The sequence below is a fragment of the Lithobates pipiens genome, unplaced genomic scaffold (assembly GCF_037356315.1).
Source record: "Lithobates pipiens isolate NorthernLeopardFrog02 unplaced genomic scaffold, aLitPip1_a1.2 Scaffold_27, whole genome shotgun sequence".
NCBI classification, from domain to species: Eukaryota; Metazoa; Chordata; class Amphibia; order Anura; family Ranidae; genus Lithobates; species Lithobates pipiens.
The window spans coordinates 154,556,281-154,584,242 of NW_027507788.1; the positions used below are offsets into that span (position 1 = coordinate 154,556,281).

The 27,962-nt window shown below is 46.6% G+C and overlaps 1 protein-coding gene across 1 annotated transcript in view; it reads left to right on the forward strand.

The window, feature by feature from the left end:
• The first annotated feature begins 2,682 nt into the window (after positions 1–2,682).
• Positions 2,683–27,962, forward strand: part of IL18 (interleukin 18) — a 51,619-nt gene continuing 26,339 nt past the window's right edge. The window contains exons 1-2 of the mRNA XM_077457702.1: positions 2,683–2,845; positions 25,591–25,641. Coding sequence (XP_077313828.1) covers positions 2,809–2,845; positions 25,591–25,641 — 88 coding nt within the window. The 5' untranslated portion in view covers positions 2,683–2,808. The remainder of the gene's footprint in view (positions 2,846–25,590; positions 25,642–27,962) is intronic.

Consider the following 27,962-nt stretch of genomic DNA (forward strand, 5'->3'; position numbering starts at 1 on the left):
TTATGCGGTAGTATATGGGGGTCCCTGGCGCTATAAAAAGCTGCGGCGAACCTAAATACCTACCTGCCTAACTAGCATCACCTGTGACACTAATACAGCGATCAGAAAAACGATTGCTTATTAGGCTGGGTTCACACTGGAGCGATGCGGGAACGCCACGAATCCGCGGCGGGTTCCCGCATCACATGCCTCCCGGCGGCAGTTCACACTGCCCTATGTGAACTGCTGGGAGTGTCAGTGAAATGTTAATGACACCCCCAGATCAGTTCGCATATCGCAGTGCGATCTGCAAACTCGGATCGCATGGTGTGAACACCCATGCGATCCGATTCTGCTGCGGACCAAAAAAAGGGTCCCGTGCGAGTTTGCGGCGGGTGCGACACGAATTCAGCCATACTATCTGTATGGCTGAACTCGAATCGCACAGAGATCGGATGTGATTTGCACTGCAGTGCGGTGCGAATCACATCCGTTCTCATAAACCGCTGCAATGTGAACCCAGCCTTAGTGACACTGGCGACGGGGGGTGATCACGGGGTTAAACCTTTATTGGGGGGGTTATGGGGGTACCTTAGAACTAAAGGGGGCTAACCCTAACTGCCCTAACAGTTATTACAGTCACAAATGACACCCGCCGGGTGATCAGGGGGTTAAACCTTTATTAGGTAATAAATGGCGGGTGCCCTGAAACTATAAAAAAATAACTAACCAACCAGCGTCACCTGTAACAGTTATATGGTGATCACTGGTGAAAGGGTTAACTAGGGGGCAATCAGGGGGCTTTATGCGGTAGTATATGGGGGTCCCTGGCGCTATAAAAAGCTGTGGCGAACCTAAATACCTACCTGCCTAACTAGCGTCACCTGTGACACTAATACAGCGATCAGAAAAACGATCGCTTATTAGGCTGGGTTCACACTGGAGCGATGCGGGAACGCCACGAATCCGCGGCGGGTTCCCGCATCGCATGCCTCCCGGCGGCAGTTCACACTGCCCTATGCGAACTGCTGGGAGTGTCAGTGAAATGTTAATGACACCCCCAGATCAGTTCGCATATCGCAGTGCGATCTGCAAACTCGGATCGCATGGTGTGAACACCCATGCGATCCGATTCTGCTGCGGGCCAAAAAAAGGGTCCCGTGCGAATTTGCGGCGGGTGCGGCGGGTGCGATGCGAATTCAGCCATACTATCTGTATGGCTGAACTCGAATCGCACAGAGATCGGATGTGATTTGCACTGCAGTGCGGTGCGAATCACATTCGTTCTCATAAACCGCTGCAATGTGAACCCAGCCTTAGTGACACTGGCGACGGGGGGTGATCACGGGGTTAAACCTTTATTGGGGGGGTTAGGGGGGTACATTAGAACTAAAGGGGGCTAACCCTAACTGCCCTAACAGTTATTACAGTCACAAATGACACCAATGCAAAAAAAAAAAAAAATGACATTGGTGTCACTGTGACTGGGGGGGCAGGGGTAATTGGGGGGGTGATCGGGGGGGTGTGAGTGTGCCTGGCATGTTCTACTGTGTAGTGTCGTGTTGGTGCAACTCACCGATCCTCTCTCCTCGGTGTCGGAACGAAAAATACCGACACGGAGGAGAGATTACATCACTTCCTCTCCTGTGTTTACATTACAGGAGAGGAAGTGATGTCACGGAGCATTTTCATTCGTCGGGAGCGAGGGGGTGGCCATGAATGAATGGCCGTCCCCTCGTCCGGGATCGCTCCCGAACGAATACCGACCGCCGCAGGCACCGGGCGGGGGCCCCATCGGGCCCCCGACCCGCGGGCAGGCAAGGACGTACATGTAAGCCCTAATGCCTGCCCGTGCCATTCTGTCGACGTACATCATCGTGCGGCGGTCAGGAAGTGGTTAAGGGAGTTATGACCTATCCCAGCCTTAGTCTAACAATGACATGCCTCCATCCCTAATTTGTGTGAAAAAAGAGGGTAGAGATTGGAGTGGAACCTTAGATGAGGCATGTCAAAGAATAATTAACTAGTTTTTAATCAAGTAAGTAGATTTAATTTGATTTTTGTAATATCATAACACCAAATAGTCCATGGTGTCACAATTAGATCAATATTCAATAATATACAGAATAGCGTAATCACAAGATTTACATAATATTCATATAAAAAACATTTAATATACTTAGTAACTGGGCATGATGGTACAGTCGATACATAACAAATCAATCAGTGTACACGATTGGTACAATTAATACAGAGATAAATGCATAGAAAAGTAAAATGCATAGAAAAATTAAAGCAATTGGAATTTCAATGTTTAAACTTTGAAATTTCAATTTGCTTTTATTTTTCTATGCATTTTACTTTTCTATGCATTTATCTCTGTATTAATTGTATTATTGATTTGGTGCTATGTGCAAAAATCGAAATCTACTTACTGGATTAAAAACAAATTAATTATTCTTTGACACGCCTCATCTAAAGTCCCACTCTAATCTCTATCCTCTTTCCTCTTGGTTCCTATTAGAATAGTTTTTACATTTTAGAATGGGGCACTTCTTAAATAATGTGCTTAGAAGGCATTCATGCAGGAACCTGACATTTTTTTTTATATTCCATGTTGTGTCTAATATGCATTTGGAGGGCTGGGAATGCAGTATGCTAGAGGATAGTGTTTCTACGCCCACAAGAGGGTGGTGCAGCCCGAGCCTATACTATAGAAACTATTCAGCCTGTTTACTCCACAGAAGAGCAATCGTAACTTCCACATGAGTTAAGGAATTATATCCTTATGTTATTCTTTTTTCTCTATCTCAGTTGCTGAAATACATCATGTCGTGGGATCATTGCGGGGAATTCTGCAAGTCTGGTGAGTTTTTACGTTATTTAAATGTTAATTTTGTAGTGATACTAAATAGAGTCATTGAGAAGCTGCTCACAGTAAAATGTTTCACTGTTGACATTGTACATTCCTTGCAAAGAAGATTCCTTTAATGTAGCATGTGATTGTTCTTGCTTTTTACCATGACCACATTGCACACTAGGACATGATTGGAAGCAACTGTAATGGCGCGTACACAAAATCTGAAAAATTCAGCCAGCAAAAGACTGATGAGAGCTTTTGTTCGGAAAATGCAATCGTGTGTATGCTCCAATCGGACGTTTGCGCCGTTAAAAAATGTGTTTCGTTTCGTTCCGTACGAAAAAAATCGTATTTCATAATTCGTGTATGAAATTCAATTCGGATTCGTACGAAATATGAATTTTCGGTAGTTTCGTAAACTTTTCGCTAAATTAACAAAAGTACGTTATGATGAATTTATCATTATGAGAGGCTCCCACCATCCCTGTGCTGTGCTGACTCCCTGGGTTTTTAACCTTTTAGTTTCATGAACTTTTCGTAAAAATAACAAGTTTGTTATGATGAATTTATCAGTATGAGGGGTTCCCACCATCCCTGTGTTGTGCTGACTTCCTCTGATTGGTGAACAAAACAAAAGTCATGATTCTGTTCATTTGGATCCGAAATTCGTTAACGAAATTCCGTATGTTGTATGAAATTCGTAAGCACAGAAATTCCCATAGGGTTCCCACCATCCCTGTGCTGAGTTCCCAGGTCTGTACACTTACTGTGTGCCCATTATGAGGGGTTCCCACCATCCTTGTGCTGTGCTGACTTCCTCTCATTGGTGAACAAAACACCAGTCGCGTTTCTGTTGATTTGGATCCGAAGTTTCGTATGAAATGCATAAGCATAGAAATTCCCATAGGGTTCCCACTATCCCTGTGCTGACTTCCTGGGGTTTTAACTTTTAGGTTCATTACATTTTCGTAACAATTACGAATTTTCGTTATGATGAATTTATCATTATGAGGGGTTCCCACCATCTCTGTGCTGTGATGACTTCCTGGGTTTTTAACTTTTAGCCCTTGTACACACGGTCGGACATTCCGACTGTGTGTGGGCTCCATCGGACTAGAGCTGGGCTATAAAACTTTCCGACAACATGATCCGTTCGGACTTTGTCTGATTGTATGTAGAGAATTGCGATCGGACAAAGTGCCACGCATGCTCAGATCAAATTCCTAGACCAAAGCTATTGGCTACTAGCCTGAACGTAGTTCCGTCGTAACGAAATAACGTCGTCACGTTACGTACGATCGGATTTTCCGACAACTTTGTCCGACCGTGTGTATGCAACACAAGTTGACGACGGATTTTGTTGTCGGAATGTCCGACCGTGTGTACAAGGGCTTAGGTTTGTTAACTTTTCGTTAATTACTAATTATCGTTATGAATTTGGATCCAAAAATTCGTAAACAAAATTTTTCGTATTTCGTACGGAATTCGTATGCATAAAAATTTGTATTTCGGATTCGTACAAATGTACGAATATTCGCAAATTCTTACAAATTTTCTTTTCCTATGAAACTAATCGCACATGTCTATTTTCTAGTCCCGTCATACGTGTTGTATGTCACAGCGTTCGTGACGGTCGGAATTTGGTGTGACCGCGTGTAGGCAGGACAGCTTGAGTGAAATCCCGTCGGAATTCTGTCTGGAAAACCATCAGAGCTTTTTCAGACCAAAATTCTGATTGTGTGTATGTGGTATTAGAAAACAATAGTAGTGTATCCTCTGATGAAATATACATTCCAGAGCATTTAACTGTTTGTTTGTCTTTTTTTCAACATTTTTTTAGTTGGATTTTAAAGCCTGCAGGAATTTTTTTTATTTTTTTTGCATATTACAACTTGACTCGAAAAAGAATGCATATTCAGCGAGCCACTTGTGGAGTTGAAAATCACTATAGTAGTCTATACTGCATACAGTGAGGGCCATGATCTTGTGGGTTCTGTGCCAGTGACTACCCCACTACACACTGACCACTGGTGGTCACTTGATCGGCACCTTAGCTATTCGTAGAATGTCTTGTATTTTTAAAAACTGAATACAAGGCATTCTTTTATTAGATGAGGAGGGGCAGATGTTATAATTGTCATCTAATTAAACCGGAGAACGCCCTGTATACACAAAAAAATCCAAGAGGTTCTATGAATGGCAGAGAGAAGTAACCTCATGTGTTTGGTGTGCAGAGGGGAAACCCCTGGCACAGAACCCAACCCTCCTGTGACTTTCCACTCACCAGAAATACTCCACTTAACCCTTTGTTACACACCTCCTTATAGATTGCATTTGCATTGGGTTACAAAAAAATTTGATTTTTGGCAGGTCGAAGTGCGTTGGCAGCCCATTCTGAAAGTTGCAGCCTTTACTCATTGCACGTGCTTGTGTGTTAACACACTGCAAAAATCTAAATGGGTTCTCAAAAAAATCCCAGTGATACTGTCATGAAAGTCCTTTGTTCAGTAATTTCTTGTTATAAGACATATCTCCCAACTTTATGAGATGGGAATGAGGGACATCTATTAATAAAGGTATGTAGGCATAGGACACACCCCTTGCTATGCCCCTTAAAGGAGAATTAATCTTAAAGTGGTGTTGCCACCAAAAAATTAAAACTGCTTAAAATTAGTAAAAAAAATAAAAAAAAAATAATTGGCAAAAAAAAATTTTTTTACTCACCTCTAAATACCGGTTGCTAGGGGGTCCCTCGTAATCTGCCTTCCTCATTGCCCGGGCTGGTGACATCACTTCCCCTCACGCCGCACATTCACCTGGGACCTGTCATGTGTCCCAGGTGACTGTACGGCGTATCACGGCGCCCTGCGCCGCTCGCGCATGTGCAGTGGGTGCCCGGCTGTGAAGCCACAGCCGGGTGCCCACAGTATGCATGACGGCGCCGCGAGCGGAGCGGGGAGCGAGGGGGGGGCTTCGTTCCCCCGCATCGCTGGACCCTGGGGCAGGTAAGTGTCCGATTATTAAAAGCCAGCAGCTGCAGTATTTGTAGCTGCTGACTTTGAATTTTTTTTTTTTAGGGGGTACCCCACTTTAAAAAAAGATTAGTTAAACCCATAGATCAGACCGGGAATGAGGGACAGAGGGACTTTGTTCCAAATCAGGTGCAGTTGGGAGCTATGCATAAGGTGACAGCTTTCACATGCACGTCTAGGTGAAATGGCAGGTGGCTATGCTAAAACACATTATCTACACACGGTGAACAGTTGTCACTATCAGTATATTGTTCCAGAGCAATGATGTAACCAATGCTTGAGCAAGTTGACAGGAAGTGTCTGAAAGAGGCCAGAGGAGATTGCCTGCTTCAAAATACAAAAAAGCAAGGCTGCAAAAAAAAAATAGGTGATTTGACAGTACCAATGTAAGTAGTACAAGTAGTTTGGGGCAGCATATTTCAATTTACTTTTATGGCCCCTAGACATCATATCTTACATCTGGCAACGAATTAAAAAAAAAAATGCACCTGCTTCTTTTTTTGCAATGCAGCACATGATAACCCAAGGTATATTTGTCCGCTACTGTAGTAATACACTGAGGTGCAATTCAAAATGTATGGCACAGCAACACGGTATTACCAATAATGCCCCGCACACACGGTCAGACTTTCCGACGGAAAATGTGCTATCGGATCGTGTTGTCGGAAAATCGGATCGTGTGTGGGCTCCGTCGCATTCCGATCGCATGTAGGCAATTCCGATGGACAAAGTGCCACGCATGCGCAGAATAAATTACGAGACGAAAGCTATTGGCTACTGGCCCATTTATAGTCCTGTTGTATGTGTGTTACGTCGCCGCGTTCAGAATGATCGGATTTTCGGACAACTTTGTGCGACCATGTGTATGCAAGACAAGTTTGGGCCAAAAAAAAATTTTCGACGGATTTTGTCGTCGGAAAGTCCGACCGTGTGTACAGGGCATAATGCTGTAATGTGATAAAATGCGTGTTTTACTGTACATTACTGCAATGCAAAAATGTAAAAGGCCCCTTATGCCGTGTACACACGAGCAGAATATCCGACAGAAAAAGTCAGACGGAAGCTTTTCATCGTATATTCCGACCGTGTGTATGCCTCATCAAACTTTTCTTTATGAAAATTCTGACGGACCTAGAAATAGAACATGTTCTATATTTTTTCGACTAACAAATTCCTATCGGGAAAACCACTTGTCTGTATTCTGTTCCAACGGACCAAAAACGACATATGCTCTGAAGCAAGTATGAGACGGAAGCTATTGGCTACTGGCTATTGAACTTCCTTTTTCTAGTCCCGTCGTACGTGTTGTACGTCACTGTGTTCTTGACGAATGGACTTTGATGTGATCGTGTGTACGCAAGACAGTTTCAGCGGAACTCCATCAGAAAAACCTTCAGAGTTTATTCCGACGGGAAAACCGTCGTGTGTACAGGGCATTAGGCTTCTTGTACATGGGATGTTGATTAATCTCCCCTGAACGATTCAACTTGACATCTAGAAACCGACGTCTAAAAACGTCCGTTTAGCTGCGTTTACGTGCTGCATTTAGCCGCGTTTGCACCTAGAAGTGTTTTTTTTGTTAAAATGAAAAAGTCTGTAAACTAAACGCTGCTAAACGCGAGTTTCCGTGTTTAGTAGCTTTTACAAACTGTTACAGGCATTTGGTGTTTTAAATGCCTCTGAACATCCACCCTGAACGCATTTTTTTTTTGCATTCCAAAAAATGCTTCTAAACTCAACTGCCTAGAAACGACTATAAACGACTCTGTGTACATGTACGGATAAGATAACATAGAGGAGAGTTCAGGGGCAGCTGAATAAAATGCCCAACTGCTCCTAAACATTTGTTTACCAGCAGCAGTGTACATGAGGCCTTAGGCTGCATTCACAAGTGAGCGTAGCGTTTTCAAGCAGAAAATTGCGGCAAATTTACTGCGATTTTGCAGTGTTTTTTACCGTGATTTGCGAAATTTTTTACTGCGATTTGCCACGATTTTGTGCAGGGCAAAAGGTCACCAATGTTAAAACAAGAAAAACGCCCAAATCTGCTCAATTCGAGCGACAAAAAAGGGTCCGGAACTTGTTTGAGCTTCAGGCGTTCGGCTTCAGGCGACATGGAGTGGAAATGTGAACCATCTCCATTGAGAATAATAGATTTTTTCCCCTGTAGCGTTTTGTAGCTTCAGGCTTCAAGCTACAAAACTCTCAGGTGTGAATGGGGTCTTAAAGTGACACTAAAGCTTTGTTTTTTTTAAAATAACAAACATGTCATACTTACCTCCACTGTACAGCTTGTTTTGCACAGAGTGGCCCCGAACATCTTCTTCTAGGGTCGCTCAGCGGATCTGACGGCTCCTCCCCCTGGGAGAAGCGTTCTCTTTGAAGGTTACCTTGCAGGCGCACTCCTGCATCATTCATTCGGCGTCCATAGAAGCCGGATGTATGACTCGGCCCCACCCCCCGGCGCCCGCGTCATTGGATTTGATTGACACCAGCAGGAGCAAATGGCTACACTGCAATCAGTCCACCCAATCAGGACCCGAGACGTCGGCTTTTGCTGGTGTGCTCATCCCTGGGATGAGATAGAGGGGGTACAGGTAAGTAAAACAGGGGGTTGGGGGGGGGGAGGTAAGCTGGCCTAAACAAACTATTTGCTACTCTTATGCCACGTAGACACAATCGGAATTTCCGACAACAAATGTTCGATGTGAGCTTATTGTTGGAAATTCCAGAAAGCACAAAAACACCAAACCAGTGCTGTCCCCAACACACAAAAACACACAAAATGTAACAGTCTGTATAAAAGTCTATATAAAAAGTTCTCCTTGCTCTAGGTGCTTTCATGGATCTGAAAGTCGCATGTACAGCAAGGTGAATGTCTCCTCTGGCCTACTAGAAGGAGTTGGCTCCCAAAAATGAGTGATGTAAATGGGGGATATATAGAGCAGACTCCACTTCCTACTCATGCCCCACTTTGTTTGCTGTAAGACATGAGCACGGTCCAGCCGGCGCTGTGTGAAGCCACTCGCGGCCGTGTGTTAAATACCATGTGAGGGAAGTAACAGACCGTGTGCATGCTCCGTAGAACATTTGTTGTCGGAATTTCCTCCAACAAATGTTTGCGAGCAGGTTCTCAAATTTTCCGACAACATAACTTGTCTGAAATTTCCGAACGTGTGTACACAATTCCGACGCGCAAAAGTCCACACATGCCCGGAATCAAGCAGAAGTGCCACACTGGCTATTGAAATTGAAGCATGTTCATTTGTGTGACTATGTGTATGCAAGACAAGTTTGAGCCAACATCTTTCGGAAAAAAATCCTTTTGTTGTCGGAAAATTCGATCGCGTGTACAGGGCATAACAGGTGTGCCCGCTAGGTGTGCTGTATTAGCTGTATGTGCCATTGGCTACATACATCAGAGTCCTTTCACATGAGGCTTAAGTTTGTTTCATCAGTTCAGTCACGTTTTTTCCAAAGAAAAAACATCAGTTTACATCAGTATTGCATCAGTTTCTCATCAGTTATACGTCGTCTTTTTTTTTTTTTTACATCCACTACCAACGAAAAAACAGACTGTTTATCCATTTACTTAAGTTTTTTATCTGTTACATTTTTTTAATTGAAAAAAAAAATGATTTAATGACTAAGCGCTAACATTTGCATGAAAAGTGTCTACCTTTTTGTCCCCTGCTCCTACAAGTTTTTGTCCCCTGCTCCTTCATATGACAAGTCAACTACTTGTCATATGAAGCTTCAATAAAAGGATTTTTGGAAGTGCAGCCATCCAGAATGATTTTCTTATGTTACACAGCATGTGAGCTGAGCTAGCACCTGACTAGTGTGTGTGGGGATTAACCAGAGATTCACTTGCCCGGAACAGCTTTTCTTGTTTCATTAAAAAAAAATAGGGCTTTGAGCCGTTCCAAAAAAAGGATGTAACTAGATGATCATCAGTTTATATCCGTTTTTTATAGAGATGCATTGATGTCCGTTTTTTAATCTGTCAACGGATGGAAGAAAAATGGACAAACATAATGCTCAGTTTTTCAGGTGGACCTGATTGGGGACCTTGCAGTCTCCCCTATGGAGAGGCTGATGTCCTCTGACATCTGCCACCATCTGATCCTATCCTGTCCACAAAATCCAGATGGATGGTGGTCCTATTTTCTATTTGTCTGGCGGATCAGATCAGATATGATCAGATGAAAACAGACAGGCGGTCCATTTTCACCCAATTTCCCCATAGAGGAGAGCGGGACTGTGTCTGACTCCGCTCTGCAGAGTGGGGCAGACAGGACCTGTTATCCTCCTGCTCAGTGAGGATGAGCAGAACGATCCCCCGCTAAGCAAAGGGGTTCTGTTAGGCGGAGATACCCGTGTGAAAGGGGCCAAAGGGTCCTTATACAGCGCTGTGTGCCAGCACTGGGATGAGAACTTCCTATCCCACTCCCAGAACAAAACTGAGTGGGGTTGATCACTGCTTAGGTTCTTCTGATTGGCTGAGGCAGAAATTATGATGTCATCTTACTGCCTCACCCACCACAGCCAATCAGAGGAAGCTTTGTCTTTATTCAGAGGATACAAAGCTGTCTATAAATGACTAAGCAGCCCTCAGCCCGACTCAGTTTTGTTCTGGGAGTGGGATGGGAAGTTCTCACTAGTGATGGACGAACTTCCGACGGGACGTTTCGCGAACGCGAAACGCGAACGGGCACAAACGTTCGCGAAAACGACCGTTCGCCGCGGGCTCCATTGACTTCAATGGGAGGCGAATTTCGCAAACCTTTAGGTCGAATTTGCGGCCACGTGGTAATTATTAGGGGGTAGCACGTAGTCCCACCACCTGGACAATAGCATAATACATGTATGAGGTGAATTTGGGATCGATAACTACAAGCATTTTTTTTTTATTTGGGAAATTGTTCTGACAATTCAGGACTATGGAGCTAATGAAGGCAATGGAGGAGAGGGAAGGTCAGGGACCAGGGTAGGCAAACAAGAGGGTGCAGGAGATACAGAGCACTGACAGCAGCACCGTAATACAGAGCACTGACATCAGCACCGTGACATACAGCGCTGACAGCAGCTCCGTGACATACAGCGCTGACAGCAGCACCGTGACATACAGCGCTGACAGCAGCTCCGTGACATACAGCGCTGACAGCAGCACCGTGACATACAGCGCTGACAGCAGCACCGTGACATACAGCGCTGACAGCAGCTCCGTGACATACAGCGCTGACAGCAGCTCCGTGACATACAGCGCTGACAGCAGCTCCGTGACATACAGCGCTGACAGCAGCTCCGTGACATACAGCGCTGACAGCAGCTCCGTGACATACAGCGCTGACAGCAGCACCGTGACATACAGCGCTGACAGCAGCTCCGTGACATACAGCGCTGACAGCAGCTCCGTGACATACAGCGCTGACAGCAGCTCCGTGACATACAGCGCTGACAGCAGCTCCGTGACATACAGCGCTGACAGCAGCTCCGTGACATACAGCGCTGACAGCAGCACCGTGACATACAGCGCTGACAGCAGCTCCGTGACATACAGCGCTGACAGCAGCTCCGTGACATACAGCGCTGACAGCAGCTCCGTGACATACAGCGCTGACAGCAGCTCCGTGACATACAGCGCTGACAGCAGCTCCGTGACATACAGCGCTGACAGCAGCTCCGTGACATACAGCGCTGACAGCAGCTCCGTGACATACAGCGCTGACAGCAGCTCCGTGACATACAGCGCTGACAGCAGCACCGTAAGCAGCCCCAGGAGGAAGTCAGCACAGCACAGGGATGGTGTGATCCCCTCATAATAAGAACCCCCAGGAGGAAGTCAGCACAGCACAGGGATGGTGTGATCCCCTCATAATAAGAACCCCCAGGAGGAAGTCAGCACAGCACAGGGATGGTGGGAGCCCCTCATAATAAGAACACCCAGGAGGAAGTCAGCACAGCACAGGGATGGTGGGAACCCCTCATAATAAGCAGCCCCAGTAGAAATATGACACCGCTCAACCTCTTCAAAGAGGAGGGTAGGGGCATATAGTACGGTGTGCTTTTTTGGGTCAGGGAAGTGAGCCAAATGAATTAAGAAGGTCTGTGTGCTTGATTCCAAAAATTGTTTATAGACATATACATGGTCTACTGATCACATGTGTTGAATTCCTCCGAGATCCATGCCTCATTCATTTTTAGAAATGTGAGGTAGTTAACACTGTGGTGAGCTAGGCGAGTACGCTTATCGGTCACAATCCCCCCTGCTGCGCTGAACGTCCTTTCGGACAGGACACTGGATGAGGGGCAAGCCAACAGTTCGATTGCAAATTGGGCAAGCTCTGGCCAGAGGTCAAGCCTGCCCACCCAGTAGTCTAGGGGTTCATCACTCCTCAGAGCGTCCACATCGGCCGTTAACCCAATGTAGTCGGACACCTGACGGTCTAGGCGTTCCCTGATGCTGGATCCGGATGACACCTGTCGATGGGTCGGCTGAAAGAATGACCTCATATCCGAAGTCACCAACACATCTTCAAACCGGCCTCTTCTTGCAGGCGCTGTTGGATTGGTACCCGCAAATCCTTCTCTGGGAGTGGGAATTGCTCCTCTGCCAGCGCACGCAAAAGCAGAATGCAGCATTTCTCGAAGCAAGGCCTGGAAGTGCTGCATTCTGACAGCCCTCTGCGACGGCGGTAACATTTCCGCCATTTTGTGTTTGTACCGGGGGTCTAAGTACGTTGCCACCCAGTACTGGTCCTTGACCCTCATGCTTTTTATACGGGGGTCCCTATTAAAACACTGGAGCATGAAGGCCCCCATTTGCACTAAAGTGGAAGCGGTGTGGTGGCCTGGCTCCTGCTCATCATCCAGGATAATGTCGTCCTCTTCATTCTCCTCTCCCCATCCTCGCACAACAGGGATCCCAGAAAGGTTTAAAGCATGCTCTTCTTGCTCCTGCTCATCCGCCCCGGCACCATCCTCCTCTGACTCCTCATCAGACTCCTGTTGTTGACTTGTCTCAGATAGAGTAGCCCCCCCTGGGAATTCATCCAGCATTGCGACTTCCTCATCTTCCCGCTCCTGCTCCTCCACAGCCTGATCAATGACACGACGCAATGCACGCTCCAGAAAGAAGGCATAAGGTACCATGTCACTGATGGCGCCATGGCTGCGACTGACCAGTTTGGTGATCTCCTCAAATGGCCGCAGAAGTCTGCATGTGTCGCGCATGAGCAGCCACTGGCGCGGTGAAAAAAAACCCAGCTCCCCAGAACCGTTTCTTTCGCAGAGTTCATACAGGTAGACGTTAACTGCACGTTTCTGCTGGAGCAGCCTATCAAGCATATAGAAGGTTGAGTTCCATCGCGTCGGGCAATCGCAAATAAGACGTCTGACCGGCAGATGGTGTCGCCGCTGAATGTCAGCAAGGCGAGCCATGGCCGTGTAAGATCTTCTGAAATGGGCCGAGATTTTCCTTGCCTGCCGCAAGATGTCCTGGACCCCAGGGTATTTGACAAGGAATCGCTGCACGACCAAGTTTAAGACGTGTGCCATGCACGGCACGTGCGTGATTTTGCCCTGTTTCAATGCGCTAAGCAGATTGGCACCGTTGTCACACACCACTTTACCAACTGTCAAATTGAGCGGTGTTAGCCACTCATCTGCCTGTGAACGCAAAGCTGAAAGGAGTGCCGGGCCAGTGTGGCTCTTTGCTTCCAGGCACAACAGACGCAGCACGGCATGGCAACGTCTCACCTGGCATGTGGAATAGGTTCTGGGGAGCTTGGGCGGTGCAGTGGAAGAGACGCTAGCAGCGGAAAAGGAGGAGGCAGCTGAGGAGGAGAGGGAGGAGGATGGAGTAGGAGGAGGAGAAGAAGAGTCAGGCCTGCATGCAATCCGTGGCGGTAAAACCAAATCTACACGGGTGCCACGGGTTACATGCTTGACGGCCGTCAGAAGGTTCACCCAGTGGGCAGTAAAACTGATATACCTTCCCTGCCCGTGTTTGCTAGACCACGTGTCTGTGGTCAGATGTATCTTGGCACCGACACTGTGTGCCAGAGATACATTCACTTGCCGCTGAACATGGCCATATAGCTCTGGGATGCCCTTCTCTGAGAAATACTTCCTTCCTGGGACCTTCCATTGTGGTGTTCCAATGGCCACAAATTTGCGAAAGGCCTCCGAGTCCACCAGTTTATATGGCAGTAGTTGGCGGGCTATGAGTTCTGACAAGCCAGCCGCCAACCGTTGGGCAAGAGGGTTATCCGGCGTCATCATTTTTTTACGCTCAAACATTAGGCCCACGGAAGCCTGCCTTTTTGCAGAAAAATGTGAGCTTGGCGTGATGGAAGGTGGAGTGGAGGACAATTGTGAGGAGAGAGGAGAAGGAGAAGTAGAAGACGAGGCTGGACGGTGAGAGCCTGCAGTGTGGCTTTGTGTGTTCCGTTGCTCCCACTGGGCTCGGTGATGGCTGCTCATGTGCCTTCTTAAGGCGGTCGTCCCTAGGTGAGTATTGGGCTTACCGCGACTAACGCGTTGACTGCAAAGATTGCAGATGGCAACGCTATTGTCAGCAGCGGACACGTTAAAAAAAGCCCACACTGCGGAGCCATGTGCCGGTGTCCTGGGAGCGCCAGATGTGACCGTACATGGTCGATGACTCGCTCCTGATACATTTGCAGTCTGCTTTGTCCCTGCTGTGCAATGTAAGTCATTGCTGCTTCTCCTCCCTATCTGCTGGTCCATATCTCCCTCTGAACTCCCCTCCTCTTCCTCTCTTGTGGGCACCCACGTGACATCACTAGACACGTCATCATCAACGTCACCTTCCCCACCGCTATAAGTAGAGTAGGCAGCAACACCGGGGACCAACCTCCTCCTTGGGCTGATCTGGGTACTGGCGTCAGACTGCTGAGTAGCGCTTGTTGCTGCCTCCTCTTCCTGATCCAATACCAAGAGTGGCTGCGCATCAGAAATGTCCTCTTGATATGGATCGGAAAATAATTCCAGTGACTCAAGCGGAAGGTATGTGGTGGTGGTGGTGGTGGTCGTGTTGTTGGTGGTAGTGTCTTTGGGGGTGCACATAGCAGAGAGTGAAGAAGAGGGTGCAGATCGAGAGGATGAGGAGGGTGCAGAAGAATAAGGCTGAGTGAGCCACTCAACCAAGTCTGGTGCGTCCTTTAAAGTAATTGAACGCACCTTCTGCAACTTCCCACTTTGGCTCAAGGCTGTTGCTCCTGCCCTACCCCTACCACCCCTGCGGAAGGGCCTGCCTCTTCCTCTGCCTGTCATTTTTTAAATCACCCTGTGACAAAACTCTTAGTCCCTATACCGCTGAAGGACTGCTGCAGTATAGGGCAGCGGTCAGCAGTAGTGCACGTCAACCCTATGTATTGTGGACCGATAGCGGTCCTTACAGAACAGCAGACTGTACTGCACTCAGGCCTATGTACCGTAGCACCCTATACCAAGTTACCAGTCCTTATAAAAACTTTTGTGGACCAAGCAGGTTGTGTGTTAGTGATTAGCAGACTGTACGTCAGTCCCTATACCAATGAAGGACTGCTGCAGTATAGGGCAGCGGTCAGCAGTAGTGCACGGCAACCCTATGTATTGTGGACCGATAGCGGTCCTTACAGAACAGCAGACTGTACTGCACTCAGGCCTATGTACCGTAGCACCCTATACCAAGTTACCAGTCCTTATAAGAACTTTTGTGGACCAAGCAGGTTGTGTGTTAGTGATTAGCAGACTGTACGTCAGTCCCTATACCAATGAAGGACTGCTGCAGTATAGGGCAGCGGTCAGCAGTAGTGCACGGCAACCCTATGTATTGTGGACCGATAGCGGTCCTTACAGAACAGCAGACTGTAACGCACTCAGGCCTATGTACCGTAGCACCCTATACCAAGTTACCAGTCCTTATAAGAACTTTTGTGGACCAAGCAGGTTGTGTGTTAGTGATTAGCAGACTGTACGTCAGTCCCTATACCAATGAAGGACTGCTGCAGTATAGGGCAGCGGTCAGCAGTAGTGCACGGCAACCCTATGTATTGTGGACCGATAGCGGTCCTTACAGAACAGCAGACTGTAACGCACTCAGGCCTATGTACCGTAGCACCCTATACCAAGTTACCAGTCCTTATAAGAACTTTTGTGGACCAAGCAGGTTGTGTGTTAGTGATTAGCAGACTGTACGTCAGTCCCTATACCAATGAAGGACTGCTGCAGTATAGGGCAGCGGTCAGCAGTAGTGCACGGCAACCCTATGTATTGTGGACCGATAGCGGTCCTTACAGAACAGCAGACTGTACTGCACTCAGGCCTATGTACCGTAGCACCCTATACCAAGTTACCAGTCCTTATAAGAACTTTTGTGGACCAAGCAGGTTGTGTGTTAGTGTTTAGCAGACTGTGCGTCAGTCCCTATACCGCTGAAGGACTGCTGCAGTATAGGGCAGCGGTCAGCAGTAGTGCACGGCAACCCTATGTATTGTGGACCGATAGCGGTCCTTACAGAACAGCAGACTGTAACGCACTCAGGCCTATGTACCGTAGCACCCTATACCAAGTTACCAGTCCTTATAAGAACTTTTGTGGACCAAGCAGGTTGTGTGTTAGTGATTAGCAGACTGTACGTCAGTCCCTATACCAATGAAGGACTGCTGCAGTATAGGGCAGCGGTCAGCAGTAGTGCACGGCAACCCTATGTATTGTGGACCGATAGCGGTCCTTACAGAACAGCAGACTGTACTGCACTCAGGCCTATGTACCGTAGCACCCTATACCAAGTTACCAGTCCTTATAAGAACTTTTGTGGACCAAGCAGGTTGTGTGTTAGTGTTTAGCAGACTGTGCGTCAGTCCCTATACCGCTGAAGGACTGCTGCAGTATAGGGCAGCGGTCAGCAGTAGTGCACGGCAACCCTATGTATTGTGGACCGATAGCGGTCCTTACAGAACAGCAGACTGTAACGCACTCAGGCCTATGTACCGTAGCACCCTATACCAAGTTACCAGTCCTTATAAGAACTTTTGTGGACCAAGCAGGTTGTGTGTTAGTGATTAGCAGACTGTACGTCAGTCCCTATACCAATGAAGGACTGCTGCAGTATAGGGCAGCGGTCAGCAGTAGTGCACGGCAACCCTATGTATTGTGGACCGATAGCGGTCCTTACAGAACAGCAGACTGTAACGCACTCAGGCCTATGTACCGTAGCACCCTATACCAAGTTACCAGTCCTTATAAGAACTTTTGTGGACCAAGCAGGTTGTGTGTTAGTGATTAGCAGACTGTACGTCAGTCCCTATACCAATGAAGGACTGCTGCAGTATAGGGCAGCGGTCAGCAGTAGTGCACGGCAACCCTATGTATTGTGGACCGATAGCGGTCCTTACAGAACAGCAGACTGTAACGCACTCAGGCCTATGTACCGTAGCACCCTATACCAAGTTACCAGTCCTTATAAGAACTTTTGTGGACCAAGCAGGTTGTGTGTTAGTGTTTAGCAGACTGTGCGTCAGTCCCTATACCGCTGAAGGACTGCTGCAGTATAGGGCAGCGGTCAGCAGTAGTGCACGGCAACCCTATGTATTGTGGACCGATAGCGGTCCTTACAGAACAGCAGACTGTAACGCACTCAGGCCTATGTACCGTAGCACCCTATACCAAGTTACCAGTCCTTATAAGAACTTTTGTGGACCAAGCAGGTTGTGTGTTAGTGATTAGCAGACTGTACGTCAGTCCCTATACCAATGAAGGACTGCTGCAGTATAGGGCAGCGGTCAGCAGTAGTGCACGGCAACCCTATGTATTGTGGACCGATAGCGGTCCTTACAGAACAGCAGACTGTAACGCACTCAGGCCTATGTACCGTAGCACCCTATACCAAGTTACCAGTCCTTATAAGAACTTTTGTGGACCAAGCAGGTTGTGTGTTAGTGATTAGCAGACTGTACGTCAGTCCCTATACCAATGAAGGACTGCTGCAGTATAGGGCAGCGGTCAGCAGTAGTGCACGGCAACCCTATGTATTGTGGACCGATAGCGGTCCTTACAGAACAGCAGACTGTAACGCACTCAGGCCTATGTACCGTAGCACCCTATACCAAGTTACCAGTCCTTATAAGAACTTTTGTGGACCAAGCAGGTTGTGTGTTAGTGTTTAGCAGACTGTGCGTCAGTCCCTATACCGCTGAAGGACTGCTGCAGTATAGGGCAGCGGTCAGCAGTAGTGCACGGCAACCCTATGTATTGTGGACCGATAGCGGTCCTTACAGAACAGCAGACTGTAACGCACTCAGGCCTATGTACCGTAGCACCCTATACCAAGTTACCAGTCCTTATAAGAACTTTTGTGGACCAAGCAGGTTGTGTGTTAGTGATTAGCAGACTGTACGTCAGTCCCTATACCAATGAAGGACTGCTGCAGTATAGGGCAGCGGTCAGCAGTAGTGCACGGCAACCCTATGTATTGTGGACCGATAGCGGTCCTTACAGAACAGCAGACTGTAACGCACTCAGGCCTATGTACCGTAGCACCCTATACCAAGTTACCAGTCCTTATAAGAACTTTTGTGGACCAAGCAGGTTGTGTGTTAGTGATTAGCAGACTGTACGTCAGTCCCTATACCAATGAAGGACTGCTGCAGTATAGGGCAGCGGTCAGCAGTAGTGCACGGCAACCCTATGTATTGTGGACCGATAGCGGTCCTTACAGAACAGCAGACTGTAACGCACTCAGGCCTATGTACCGTAGCACCCTATACCAAGTTACCAGTCCTTATAAGAACTTTTGTGGACCAAGCAGGTTGTGTGTTAGTGTTTAGCAGACTGTGCGTCAGTCCCTATACCGCTGAAGGACTGCTGCAGTATAGGGCAGCGGTCAGCAGTAGTGCACGGCAACCCTATGTATTGTGGACCGATAGCGGTCCTTACAGAACAGCAGACTGTAACGCACTCAGGCCTATGTACCGTAGCACCCTATACCAAGTTACCAGTCCTTATAAGAACTTTTGTGGACCAAGCAGGTTGTGTGTTAGTGATTAGCAGACTGTACGTCAGTCCCTATACCAATGAAGGACTGCTGCAGTATAGGGCAGCGGTCAGCAGTAGTGCACGGCAACCCTATGTATTGTGGACCGATAGTGGTCCTTACAGAACAGCAGACTGTAACGCACTCAGGCCTATGTACCGTAGCACCCTATACCAAGTTACCAGTCCTTATAAGAACTTTTGTGGACCAAGCAGGTTGTGTGTTAGTGATTAGCAGACTGTACGTCAGTCCCTATACCAATGAAGGACTGCTGCAGTATAGGGCAGCGGTCAGCAGTAGTGCACGGCAACCCTATGTATTGTGGACCGATAGCGGTCCTTACAGAACAGCAGACTGTAACGCACTCAGGCCTATGTACCGTAGCACCCTATACCAAGTTACCAGTCCTTATAAGAACTTTTGTGGACCAAGCAGGTTGTGTGTTAGTGTTTAGCAGACTGTGCGTCAGTCCCTATACCGCTGAAGGACTGCTGCAGTATAGGGCAGCGGTCAGCAGTAGTGCACGGCAACCCTATGTATTGTGGACCGATAGCGGTCCTTACAGAACAGCAGACTGTAACGCACTCAGGCCTATGTACCGTAGCACCCTATACCAAGTTACCAGTCCTTATAAGAACTTTTGTGGACCAAGCAGGTTGTGTGTTAGTGATTAGCAGACTGTACGTCAGTCCCTATACCAATGAAGGACTGCTGCAGTATAGGGCAGCGGTCAGCAGTAGTGCACGGCAACCCTATGTATTGTGGACCGATAGCGGTCCTTACAGAACAGCAGACTGTAACGCACTCAGGCCTATGTACCGTAGCACCCTATACCAAGTTACCAGTCCTTATAAGAACTTTTGTGGACCAAGCAGGTTGTGTGTTAGTGATTAGCAGACTGTACGTCAGTCCCTATACCAATGAAGGACTGCTGCAGTATAGGGCAGCGGTCAGCAGTAGTGCACGGCAACCCTATGTATTGTGGACCGATAGCGGTCCTTACAGAACAGCAGACTGTAACGCACTCAGGCCTATGTACCGTAGCACCCTATACCAAGTTACCAGTCCTTATAAGAACTTTTGTGGACCAAGCAGGTTGTGTGTTAGTGTTTAGCAGACTGTGCGTCAGTCCCTATACCGCTGAAGGACTGCTGCAGTATAGGGCAGCGGTCAGCAGTAGTGCACGGCAACCCTATGTATTGTGGACCGATAGCGGTCCTTACAGAACAGCAGACTGTAACGCACTCAGGCCTATGTACCGTAGCACCCTATACCAAGTTACCAGTCCTTATAAGAACTTTTGTGGACCAAGCAGGTTGTGTGTTAGTGATTAGCAGACTGTACGTCAGTCCCTATACCAATGAAGGACTGCTGCAGTATAGGGCAGCGGTCAGCAGTAGTGCACGGCAACCCTATGTATTGTGGACCGATAGCGGTCCTTACAGAACAGCAGACTGTAACGCACTCAGGCCTATGTACCGTAGCACCCTATACCAAGTTACCAGTCCTTATAAGAACTTTTGTGGACCAAGCAGGTTGTGTGTTAGTGATTAGCAGACTGTACGTCAGTCCCTATACCAATGAAGGACTGCTGCAGTATAGGGCAGCGGTCAGCAGTAGTGCACGGCAACCCTATGTATTGTGGACCGATAGCGGTCCTTACAGAACAGCAGACTGTAACGCACTCAGGCCTATGTACCGTAGCACCCTATACCAAGTTACCAGTCCTTATAAGAACTTTTGTGGACCAAGCAGGTTGTGTGTTAGTGTTTAGCAGACTGTGCGTCAGTCCCTATACCGCTGAAGGACTGCTGCAGTATAGGGCAGCGGTCAGCAGTAGTGCACGGCAACCCTATGTATTGTGGACCGATAGCGGTCCTTACAGAACAGCAGACTGTAACGCACTCAGGCCTATGTACCGTAGCACCCTATACCAAGTTACCAGTCCTTATAAGAACTTTTGTGGACCAAGCAGGTTGTGTGTTAGTGATTAGCAGACTGTACGTCAGTCCCTATACCAATGAAGGACTGCTGCAGTATAGGGCAGCGGTCAGCAGTAGTGCACGGCAACCCTATGTATTGTGGACCGATAGCGGTCCTTACAGAACAGCAGACTGTAACGCACTCAGGCCTATGTACCGTAGCACCCTATACCAAGTTACCAGTCCTTATAAGAACTTTTGTGGACCAAGCAGGTTGTGTATTAGTGTTTAGCAGACTGTGCGTCAGTCCCTATACCGCTGAAGGACTGCTGCAGTATAGGGCAGCGGTCAGCAGTAGTGCACGGCAACCCTATCTATTGTGGACCGATAGCGGTCCTTACAGAACAGCAGACTGTACCGCACCCAAGCCTATGTACCGTAGCACCCTAGACAGACCAAGTTACCAGTCCTTATAAGAACTTTTGTGGAACAAGTGAGTTGTGAATGATTAGCAGACTGCAGCAGAAGGGCAGCAGTCAAGTATAATATCCTTTCTATATTTGGAAGAAAGAATATTATACGTGTACAAGCCTATTACCGTACCACTGATACCAGTCCTGAAAAGAACCTTTGTGGAACTAATAGTAACAGCAAGTCTTTAAAATTATCCTCACTGCCTGACAACACTGCTTCCTGCCTGTCCCTATACAAATTGGCAAAAAAGAGTAGGCTGGAACGATTAGCTGGAACAGCTCTTTTGTGGACCTGATAGTAACAGCTAATGATGATGATGATGATGATGATGAAGAAAGACTAATCTGGCTGAGCTGTCCCTAAAATAGCAGCATACAGCGCTCTGTCCCTTTATCTAAACTGACAAAAGAAACTCAGGCTGCTGACCTAACACCTATACCAGTCCTGAAAAGAACTTTTGTGTACCAAATAGCTAGCGTTTTCTCTGTCCCTACTCCACACAGGATCCTTTCCCTACAGTGACAGAAGAAAGAATGTAAAATGGCCACCGGATCGGGTGTATTTATAGGTTAGGGGGAATGTCCAAGTGTCCATGAGCTGTCATGTCTCAATTGGTTGTCCTGTAACACATGATAAACGTGTCACGAAAGGTTAAAGTTCTTGTATACATTAAACACGTAAGTCCGCCGGGGCGAACGACGGAAAAAGGCGTTCGAACCCGCGGACGGCGAAAGTCGGAAATTCGCCGCGAAACGACCGCCGGGCGAACCGTTCGGCCATCACTAGTTCTCACCCCCCTGCCGGAGCACAGGGGTGAATGCTGTATGTAACTGATGTTACATGCAGTTTGTACAGCGCACCCAGTAGGCACACCTGTAGCAAATTGTTTGGGACAGCTTGGCCCATATTAACTAGGTAAAGGGACAGTAAACCCAGAGTCATGCTTTAAACTATCGGAGACTCTTGTCTATCTGTGCAATAGCTTGAAATGTGTGTTGGATAAGCCATAGACTCAGGGCTACTGTTAGAAACCACGTGATCCCATACAGCCTATCTGATAGGACCCCCCCCCCCCCCCTCCCTGGCTGAAAGTGACTAAGGACATAGATTTATCATTTCCTTTCTCTACAGCCTCGGCTGCACAGAAGAATGAATAGGAAACACTCTGAGGCTTCCTGTTAATTTACAAACTGTGTTTGTAAATGTTTCAGTGATTAATGGACACAGGAGGGATTGGTACCTATCACTGACTTGTTCATTCAGGAAAGGAATAGGCCAATAAATGACATCCCCCTGTGTGCCTGCAGCAGCTGTCTGTGGGAGAGGAAGCCAGCAGTGCTGCAGGGGTAATGGGCACACAGGGAGGCCCAGACAGCTGATGGGAAGGGAGCATGTGCTAGAACCAATCCCCTTGCATTGCAGCTGGAGGGAGAGAGAGGAGGGGAAACTGGCAGCGCTGCAGTGGGGAACAGAAGAGGATCAGTAATAAGACATTACAGCTGGTAATGCTGCTCAGCAGGTGCATAAGCCCCCTTTGGAACTGATGTGGTCCAGGCCCAGTACAGGGGGGGCTAGTTGTACTGATTTATTAGCGGCCCTGCATAGACTAGCTTGGTAAGTATTAAGAATTTACAAATAGCAACACACCAAAAGGATTAGGCGCCAAGATAAATGAAAATGGGGCCGGAGATATCTTTTTAGAACAAGTCCATAGCTGCTAGAGAAAAAAAACCTTGGAAGGGGTAGCAAGAGAAAACACATACCGATTGGTCTCTGTAAGCGCCGGGGACTTGGGCTGATTCACCATACCAGGGGTATTCCTACAAGGTTTGTGGTACCCAATATAAGGTTAATATAAGGTTAAAAAGCAATCTGTAAGAATTCATAAAAAATCCCAGTAGATAAAAGAACACACAAGTTTGTTAAACCGCTTTTTAGCCATGATTAAAAATTGGCTACATTGGCCTCTGTAGAGCATGTATACCATGTGGAGTAAAACACTCCTGTCTCAGTGATAGTGTCTGGCCAATTTTTATATGTGGCTATGGATTGCTTTTTAACCGTATAATGGGTACTGCAAACCTTGTAGGAATACCCCTGGTATGGTAAATCAGCCCAAGTCCCCAGCACTTACAGAGACCAATTGATGTGTGTTTTCAAGCACTACAAATAAAACATTGTGGTCTCCTGTGTTTGCTACCTCTCAGCTGTCAGTGTGACATGATGCAATATCAAGATGTGTAGAAGTCACAGATTATGCAATCCAGTCTGACCTCGTCACTTCTGCTATTTCCGTTTTGTTATGTTATGGGTATCTCATTGTACTTGGAATGTTTATGCACTAATACAATAGTTCCTTCCTTCTGTATCAACTACTTACATAGTATAAATACACACTTGAGCACTGCAAAATGATAGTTCTTGACTAATGCTCCTATTTTATGGGACAGCTTCTTTTAATTACCTAGCAAAAAAAGAACAAAAAAACAAGGGAGTAGAAAGCTAATACTCTGCAGAGTTTTAGGAATACAGTTTGGCCAAAAAGAATAGAAGTTAGTTTTAGCAGTTATATTGTATGAGCACACAACTATTAAGAGTAGCAACACACTCTCCAGAGATGAGACTTAGCCCCCAACTTTCTGGGATGGATTGCTTCTTTATATGACCACCTACAGGCATATGTAAAGTACTCAGGATTTAGCTCAGAATGGTTCCCTATTTTGCGTGGTACTAGACAGGGCTGCCCACTATCCCCCTTACTTTTTGCCCTTGCAATTGAACCCCTTGCGCTCTTGATTCAAACTAACCCAGACATTAAGGGTCTAGAAATTGCCTCGACTCACCATAAGCTGAGTTTATTTGCTAATGACGCTTTACTGTTAGTCACCTCTCCATATACAAGTAATACTTCATATTCCCATCGCACACATTCCTGGATGAGCTCTCGAGTTTGGGTGCTGTAGCAACAACCAGCTGGATACTGGTTCAGGTCACAGTGAAGATATTTGCAAGCACACCATGGAACGACATAGATAGCGTCCAAACGGCTGATTTATTGCATGATCACAACACAAGGAGAGTGCAACTTTTCAGAGTCCCCTTCATCAGGCAGGTCCTATTTCGTTCCATGGTGTGCTGGCAAATATCTTCACTCTCATGGTACAACTTTCCCAAATGTATTTAAACTACTGAATTATTTTGCTTCGATTTCTGTATTAGAGGTCAACCTGTCTAAATCCAAGGCCCTCAATGTGTCCCTGCCCCCAGGGGAGCTCTCTTTTCTTCAAGAAACATTCCAAATTCAGTGGTCCACATCCTCAATACCATATCTGGGAATCAAATTAACAAGCTGTCCCTCTCTCCTATGTTGGGCAAATTATCTTCTGATGCTGTCGCATCTATCTTCTCTACTAGCCTCTTGGCAACCACACTGCATCTCCTGGTTAGGCCCTATCACAGCAGTTAAAATAACCTTATTTCCTAAAATATTATAGCCCTTTAGGGTCCTCCTGGTCTCAATCCCCTCTTATTTCTTTCGGGCTCTACAGGGTCGAGGATATATATACGTCTGGGATACAACTAAACCTAGAGTCCCTAGAGCAGTATTACTGCGGAAAAAATTACATGGAGGCTTGAGGGTCCCTAATTTTCTCAGATACTTTCAAGCTGTTCAACTGACCCAAATTACACTCTATCACACTACATCCGAAATGCCACTATGGGTTGCCCTTGAGGCGATTGATCTCTATCCGATATCAGTAACTAATATGCTTTGGATGACACGTACAGATCGTGGGTCTAAAACCAACCCAGTAATGCAGCATTCGCTTACTTTGGGACAAACTCTGCTGTTCATTTAAGCTCATGTCCCCTCGCAGTCCACTCCTTTCTTTTCTAAACCATTCAGCTTTCTATCCAGCCTATTCTAGCCCAGCCTCGTTTCGACTTTGTCAAGAACTGGGCTTGACTCGTATATTTAATACCACTTATGCCGCGTACACATGATCAGACTATCTATATGGTCCACCCAAAGTCCATATCAGACCCTTATCCGAGCACGCAGCCCGGTCGGTCAGGAAAGGGGGTGGGGACAAGCAAGCATCCCCCCTCCTGAACCGTACCAGGACGCGTGCCCTCAACATGGTTAGTGCTTTGGGGAAGGGGGGCCAAGTCCACCAGATAGTCTGATCGTGTGTATGGGGCATTAGTCAGCATAGCTTACCCGTGTAACATAATTTTTCTTTTCAGTATGTATTATGATTGTGATTTTTTTTATTACAGAAATACTCTGTGGTCATTTTAACCTTGAAGATGGCGTAATTTCTTTTAGCGGTAAGCATCACCCCTGTTACTCTGGGATACTGTACTTTAATGCCTTATTTGAAGAAGACAGCTAGAAAAGATTTAAGAAAATAATTTATGTAACATTTACAAGGAAGATGAATTCTGCATTTATCATAAACATTTTTTTTTTTAATTTAGGGAGGTGGTTCTGACTCATATAACTGATTGGTTTTTCCATAAATCAAAAAGATTGTTTTCCATGGAACAACACTTGTGTAATGCCCCCCCTAACATTTCTTCCTTGAATCGATGGTCGTCTATAGCACTCTCGCCGATTTGGCAGGTTATTAGTTACACAGGCCTTAAACCCTATAGTTACTTGACTCCTTAAGATTCCATACACCCAGGTAGGTGGTTTCACTACTTTCAGTTCAAATATTTCTACACATACCTATTTAGGTGTAGACTGTTGCATAGAGCTCTAACACTCTTTGAGCCCATTTGTCTTCACCAATCTGACTGTCCCTACAAAATTTCAAAAAATCTAGAATATACTCCTTTTGCATGCGTTCCCCAGTAATCCATACTTCATCATAGGCTGAGAGAGAAAGAGCTAGACTGTCCGTTCCCCATATATGGCCGGGAAAAATCTGTCTACTGAACATTCAATTCAAGCCTATCCACCCAAATGCAGTAGAGAAATTACAAAATAATATCTAGGTGGTATAGATGCCCTGCCAGGCTACACAGGATGCTGCCATCGCTACCCAACCTCTGTTGGTGCTGTGGGTGTGGCAAAGGACTTGTCCCATACCTAAGCCATTTTGGGAAGCTATTTTGAATTGCGCTCTCACATTACAGGTAGGACCTACCAGGAACTACCTAAGTCGCTTTGTTTTCTGTCCTCGTAGGCTCTTCATTATCTACCAAAAAGGGCCTATTCCATTTCCTTTTTTTTTTCAGTACGAACCTTAACCCCCTGACACTGTAATTCACCTGGTATGCCCAGTATTGGAGAATGGGTGGCCAAACTTAACCATTTAATGAGAATGAAGGAGTTCACCATAGGTTTGCAGGAATGGTACCCCATATTTGTAGAACTTTGGTGTGCCTGGATTGAGTTCTGAGGATCTGACACGCTACAGTCCTTTGTGAGACTCTTGAACCCTATGTTAAGTACACACGGGGAGTTTTTTTATTCGTTCAACCCAGCGGGCTGAATGAAAAAAACAAATGACAGATCACTGTACTAACACAAGCAATATTAGTACAGCGATCTCCCCTGCTGAGCTATTGTGTACTCCCCCCCTCCCCCCCGCCAGAACCCACTGATCAGTGCTTACACCCACTGGCTGCAAGCGCTGACTGGATGCTGATTTTTCCAGCATGCCCATTCAAAAAAAGCCGGTCGTTACACTTTTGTCAGACATGCAGTCAATACCTAATGGAACACATAGATGGATAGCTCTGGGGCCATCAGCCAGACAGGAACTCCCCCTTCACCCACCCCATCCTAGTTTTCTCCTTCTTTATATCCTGTTTCTTTCAGATTTTTCCCTTGTCTACGTGTCACATAACTTCCGCTTGTTTCTCTTTCCTGAGCTGTTCTCTATTTTTTAGTTTGTACCATATGACTGAAGGTTAGAAATCTGAGCTTTCACTGCTTTTGCAATATCGGGGGAATAACATAGCAGATATATTATGAAGACATGCACACAATGACCTTTTTCAAAGATTATTTTTGATGATTGCTCATTTCTATTTTGCTTGTACTCATTTTGTGCAAACCTTGGATAATGTTCAATAAAACTAACTTTAAAAAAAAAAAAAAAGACATACAGTAAGTTGAAGTAAACAGTATTTGTTAGCTGGTAAATGCTGTGGCGAGGAACTTGTCTTCAATAATCCAAGGCCTCTTTCACACTGGGGCGGGAGTAGCGTTGGTGGTAAAACGGCGCTATTTTTAGTGCAGCTTTACCGTTGTTTTAGCGGCGGTATTCGGCTGCTAGTGGGGGCGATTTTACCTCCTTGCTAGCAGCCAAGAAAGGGTTAAAACCACCGCAAATCGCTCTACCAGCGGTATAGTCGCGCTGATTTCACTGGGCAGGAGTGATGTATACACCGCTCCTTCACTGCTCCAAAGATGCTGCTAGCATGACTTTTTTTACCATCCTGCCAGCGCTCCAGTGTGAAAACCCTTGGGGCTTTCACACAGGAGACACTGCAGTGGCTCTTTCAGGGCACTTTGCAGGCGCTATTTTTAGCGCTGTAGTGTCTGCAAAGTGCCCCAGTGTGAAAGGGGTCCAAGAGACTTTTTTTTTTTTATAATTCTGGGGACACTAAGGCTTCATTCACACTTGTGCGACTTG